The sequence below is a fragment of the Centroberyx gerrardi genome, chromosome 20, assembly GCF_048128805.1.
Source record: "Centroberyx gerrardi isolate f3 chromosome 20, fCenGer3.hap1.cur.20231027, whole genome shotgun sequence".
NCBI lineage: Eukaryota > Metazoa > Chordata > Actinopteri > Beryciformes > Berycidae > Centroberyx > Centroberyx gerrardi.
Window position 1 is genome coordinate 15099915 of NC_136016.1, and position 6000 is coordinate 15105914.

General features: G+C 41.7%; 1 protein-coding gene across 1 annotated transcript in view; it reads left to right on the top strand.

Annotated features, from left to right (window-relative positions):
• The window catches only part of nrg3b (neuregulin 3b), a 178582-nt gene extending 173238 nt beyond the window's left edge, over window positions 1-5344 (top strand). Inside the window, exon 9 of the mRNA XM_071920354.2 lies at window positions 4299-5344. Within this exon, the coding sequence (XP_071776455.1) occupies window positions 4299-5052 (754 nt within the window). The 3' untranslated portion in view covers window positions 5053-5344. The remainder of the gene's footprint in view (window positions 1-4298) is intronic.
• The last annotated feature ends 656 nt before the right edge of the window (window positions 5345-6000 follow it).

A 6000-nucleotide genomic window follows, 5' to 3' on the forward strand; every position in this document is an offset into this window, starting at 1 on the left:
TGTGCCCTCCCGCAACTGCTACCGTCACAATGAATTTGAGGAACACACTTGATCCCAACTGCTCTAATAATGCTGCGGAATGTGGTGATACCGGGGAGGTCCTGGATATGAGTCTGTATATGTCTGTAATCCTCCCACTGCAACTACTCCACTAGGCTGTTGCTGTAAAAGAAAATCTGTTTTTATCTGCCTGGTTTTATCAGGGTGAAAAATTATTGAAAAATATGAAAATACAAGGCCAAAGTTAATGATGATGCGTGCTTTCACATGAATTCCAAGATGGTTTGATTTTATTTGTCTAAAGCTCAAGCATTATGTAAAAGCTTCATGGTCCATACATATCAAAATAATAGCTTTATTTTTTTGTCATTTACAAGTTGACTATAGGGCAGTATTGTGGAACTGAAACCTTTTAGAACAAGACTACCAATTGCAAAGGATTCATTTCAGGCATTATTTTAACATCTTGAATTCTCCCCATGTTCATCTTGGTGGCAAGTGAGGACAGTGGAATTGCCCTATTTTCATGGCCATCATAAGCAAAGTAGAGCTACTGGCCCTGTTTCAGGAGACATTAAAAGCAGGAAGGACTGTTGGCAGAGCCATCTCTCACCAGTTGGCTATCTGCATGCTTAAAATAACTTCCACAATTTGAAACTACATTCTAATGATCCTCGCTGGCATGTGTTCAGAAAAGCCGTCCGACGTGAAATCCTCCCTGACACATTATCAAAGAGGAATGTCCGTCAAATGTCCTGAAGGAGGGAGGAGTATGCATGTGAGGACAAAGCCGAGTATCCTTTCACGTCAGTGCAGCAAAAGCTTTTCTTTTGCCTCGAATGGGTAAGATGTACAGCATATAAATAAGATCCATTGATTGTTGCACAACTCCCAAGAAAATGAAGCTGGAAAGCCTTTATCTTACATTGTCATTGTCACAATATTTGTTGATGTGCTTGCTTTCTTAAGTAGAATGATGCATAATGTCCAATAGCACCAGCAGTGTTTCCCTTTAAGTCAAAGAAAATTTTAAAAGAAGACGAAAACATATTTAAAATGTACCACAGAATTATGAAATTGGGTTTTATTTACAGATGCAGCATCATGCATCTTTAAGCTTGAGGACGCCCTCCTATTTAGCATATGACTCAGGGACAGCCTAATTTGCTGTCAGTGTGCAACTTGAGCGATGGCGCCGTTATCAAAGATGTCTGTTATTAAAGCAGCAGTGTCCCTCGTGCATTCCATACACTTAAAAGTCCCTTGCAATGTTCCTATTAGCATGCCAACCTGATTGAGTATTACAGTGACTTGTAAGATACACTGCAAGCTGCCAAACTCTTTATGTGACCTATTTCCATAATTTACATTTTTAAACAGAGCTCCGTGGAGCTCAGCAGTTCTTTCAAATGGTTGTGCAGACACACACACGCACATACACACACATGCACACGCACACACACACGCACACACACACAGACAGAGAGAGACAAACAAACAAACAAACTAGCAGAGAAACTAATGAGAATTCCTTTTTAAAAACACAAAGGCAAAATCTGTAGCTATAAGCAATTAAAAGCTTTTTCAAGTGTTCGGGGGGAGAGCAGCAATGAGAGGGGCTTCTCATTTTTGCGGGGATAAGATTGTATTTGTATAGTTAAACAATTCAGAGCTTATTAGTTATTGATAATTCCTTTGCAGATCCATCAGTCGAGCATGGCTTGGGCTGGCCTTCCGGAGGTTGAAATGACCTATTTCTAGACTTAACAGCCATACAACACCAGCAATACAGCCCCCTCCTCCTCCAGCCCCCACCTCTCCCTTGTTGCCATGGAGACACCCTCTAGTCTCTAGAAATGAGAAATGGGAGGCGGATAAGAGAGCGAGAGAAAAAAGGAGAGAAAGTGAGGGAAGGAGAGAGATGGTACATGTACAAAGAGGATGAGAGTGCAGCAAAGGAAAGATGGAGAGAGAGACGGAGAGAGGTGGGGTCATAAGTGGTAAAAAAAAAAAAAAAAAAAGTAAGAGGGTATGAGTAAAGAAGGGAAAATAGCAGACAAGCATGAGAACACCCTTCCATGTTTTCAATTTTGTGACAGCAAATCCCCGCAGAGTATTGTCAGTGTCATTATCCACTGTCAAAAATACATATTTACCCATCACAGATGAGGAAAGAATTGAAGGCAAATTTGCCATGGAAGTTATTTTTAGATATGTTTTGATCTGCCGGATTTACCTCCAGCACGCATTCCCCCTCTAATACCGAGGGAGGAGTGGGAAAGTAATTCAATTATTTAAACTTGGTTATGCTACAAACAGTCTCAGAAGACTGACAATAACACTGGCTGTCTCCTAAGGCCGTGCCGGGATGATTCTGAATATGAGTTTAGTCTTCAGTAACAATATTAAAGGATAATTCCAGTTATTTGCAACCTGGACCTTATTTTCCTCGTTTCTTGCCATCATGACGATTGATTGTGTGCAGAATTTCATCACTTAGCCTACTTCAGTGTGGAGCTTGACGTAGCTTCAGTTAGCTGGGAGCGCTGCTGTGGGCCAACGGTTGAACCCAAAAAGCAATTAAAGCACGTCCTTTCAACACAATAACACTCACACTGCAGTGGGACCTGCCTACATCCAAGTTCTGATTATCCACTGACTGACACTTGCGTATATTGCGGGATTAGATATGATATGTTATTTTAACTAGCATGAGCTCAAGTACTCAAGTATTCTGATGCTGCATTCAATGCAAATCGGATGTTCTGTAAATATGATTTGCCAACTGGGAAAAACGGTTCACATCAACCGCCTAGTGATAATTACAAGTAGGTTATGTGGGACGTTTTTGAAGGCTCCCTTATCTCCCACCTGGCATCACTAATTTAGAAAGTGTGTCAACACAAGCAGCAAACATAGCAGGGGATCCACCAAAGTTGGCAGTCCAAGGTAATAAATATCAAAATCATCAGCTTTATTTACACTAGTACAATCAACTGTACCTAAGAAATGCAAGAAATATCTGCTAGTAGTTTGTTTATGGTTGATTTTAAATTCATAAACAGGCGTACAAATGATTTGGGCATTCCAGCAAGTAAAACATATCAAGAACGCTTCTGAGCCGAAGCAACAAAAGCCCATTCTTCCTGCTGTGACTTGAACACAGCAGAAAACCTGCAGGCAGTGAAATTAATAAGGAAGTGTGTGAGCAACACTAAAAAAAGTATCAAACAGGCTTTTATAACTGAAATGTCGTTATAAGTGTTCAATCACAGCTATTGAGAGACATGTTTAACTGCAATGTGAGTGTTATTGTGTTGAAAGAACGTGCTTTAATCAACCGTTGGCCCTGTGTGTGTGTATTGGACAGCAGCGCTCCCGGCTGAAGCTGCATCAAGCTCTATAGTGAAGTAAGTGATGAAATCAAAGCACAATCAGTCAAATCATGATGGGAAAAACTAGGAATAGAAGGCCCCATGGTTGAAAATAACCGGAATTATCCTTTACATCTTGTGTACATTCTATTCATTAAATAAATGTAGTAACCACTTCACCCTGGATAAGTTTTCCTGCTCTGTTCTGCTTTATCTTCATAGAGTATGTGACGAGTTTTAAGCTTATTAACACTGTTTTGATTTGCATGATGAACATTATCATTCACACACGCTCGCATGCACACAGACTCTCTCTTTCTCTCACTTCATCTCTCACATCATAGGGGTTTCACCCTTTCATCAAACAAAGTGTGTTCTGTTTGACTATATAATGATGAGTCTCATTTCAAAGGCCAAAATTCACACACAGATGCACATATAAACCAATCCAATGAAGCATTTAGTCAGTAGCTTTTCACATACCCACACAGGCCAGGGTCAGGAATCCAGCAGCTTTGATGCTAAAGCCTTAAATCTCTGATAAGGCAGCCATGAGAGAAGGGATTTTTCAGTTAAACATTTATGCAGCTAGAATACAGGGTGCTCATGCTGAGGATTATGAATAATTACACAAAGATTATGAATGTACAGTACCTAAAAAATAATAATAATTTTGCTGTTGCCAGATGATTTTTTGTGGAATGGGCATATGAGCGGAGAGGGAGATGGACTGGCAAAAAAAAAACAATTTCAAGAGAATGAGAGCCTTACCTCCACATCCCATATTGCTCTCTCTCTCTCTCTCTCTCATTCCTCTTAGAAAACGAGAAACATGCAATAAGTTCTTAGGACAAAAGGTCACAATTGCTATGATGTGCTCTCTCCATTCTCACCCTGTCATTTCTATTCCTTTTATTCCTTTAGGTGTGAGTCTGCCAGTGGAAGAGTCGGCGCCCTACTCAGCAGGACATCACTCTCTCACTTTGCAGCCAGGAAAGGATGGACCGAAGTCCCCTGCACCCGCCTGGACAAGGGAACAGCCTTCCTTCCGCCCTCTCTACGCACTCGTTCCGTGCCCATCATCCCTTCTCTCCAAGCGTGTGACCTAGAGGCGGGGCATGCGGACATGAGTGACCAGAACCACGAGGGACTCCTCAAGTGGCACCCCATGCTGGCTAGAAAGACCATGGTGCCCATTAGCAGTCCTCCCAACGCCCCCTGCGAGACTGTTGTGCTGGCGACTGGCGTTATGCCCAGTAGTGTTAGCCCTCCTGCCACAACCACCGCTACACTGGGGTCAGAGAAGAGTCCCGGCTCCACACAAACACCCTGCTCCATTGAAATTACAGTGGAACTGGCGCAGGGGTTGAAACACAAAAGCCTTTCCAGCCCAATGACAGTGTCCGGGTCACACACCGAGCTCCTCTGCGGTGGTACAAACACTCTCGTGGCTGTGACTGTGCTGGAGTCAGAAGGGAAAAGTATCCAATATTCACCCAGACTTCTCCACACAGCTAATGGGGCCAGGGGTTTGAAGGCAGCAGGCCAAAGAGAAACCCAGGGACAATACCAAGGTCAGACGTCCCTAGTGTACGGAGGCGCAAACTGCTCCTTGACCGCCAAGGGACCCAGCAGCAGAGGAACTGGAAATGCTTGTGCCAAACCTCCTGCAAGCTGATTGGATTATAGCCGCAGAGCTTCAAAGACACTGTTTCCAATAACTGCATACCTTTGTTAGTGGCACAGGATGGTTAGCAGGTGGGACCATCTGAGTGATCATACGGACCAATCACAGATGGCCAGTTTTTGGAAGGAACATGAACAGATTGAACTGCAGCGGGAAAAAAAATATTGATACAACTAAAGACATCAAATTATAAAGAAAAGAGACAAACACAAACACACATTGTGAATAAATGTGACTCAACAAGGAAAACAAAATGAAGTGATTTGAGTGGGAGCTTGATTTAAAAAGTGTATTGAAAAAAATAAATGCCACTATTTAAACAGAGCTTCTACTTAGAAATCAAAATAGTGTGTCATCTCTATGTTGTTTCTCTATTGTAAAGAAATGAAATTATATATGTCATATAATATATGTCATATAGACGTATATATATTTGACATACAATTGTGACAAAATAAAGAGTAAGATTACAGTGTTTAGGGCTTTTGTTCATTTCAATCAAACTTCTAGCGTCACTGCATGAATATGATCCCAGTATTAAGAACGCAGCAGATTACAATGCTTGAAATATTTTTGTCTTTCAACGGCGGAAATAAACAAGATAATCAATACAAATATACAAGAAAATCCGGAGAAGAGGATCACATCACAAATCACACACAAGGCTTTCCATGTCCTCTTGGATTTGTCAATATGTCATGTGGCAGTATCTTCAAAATTTGCTGAGGCGAGGACAAACATTGTCATGAGTTACGGTCTGTGTCTCCATAGCAACAGAGACCTGTGGCATGCATTTGTTCCTTTTTCGCATATGAGGTCCATGTGATATAGTCCCGGGTGGATTTAATCATTCACTTGTTTATCTACCCTCCACCCCACCCCACCCTACCCTTCTAAAAACAGCCACACTAATTAAGTCCAGCTCATTATTTTTGCCTC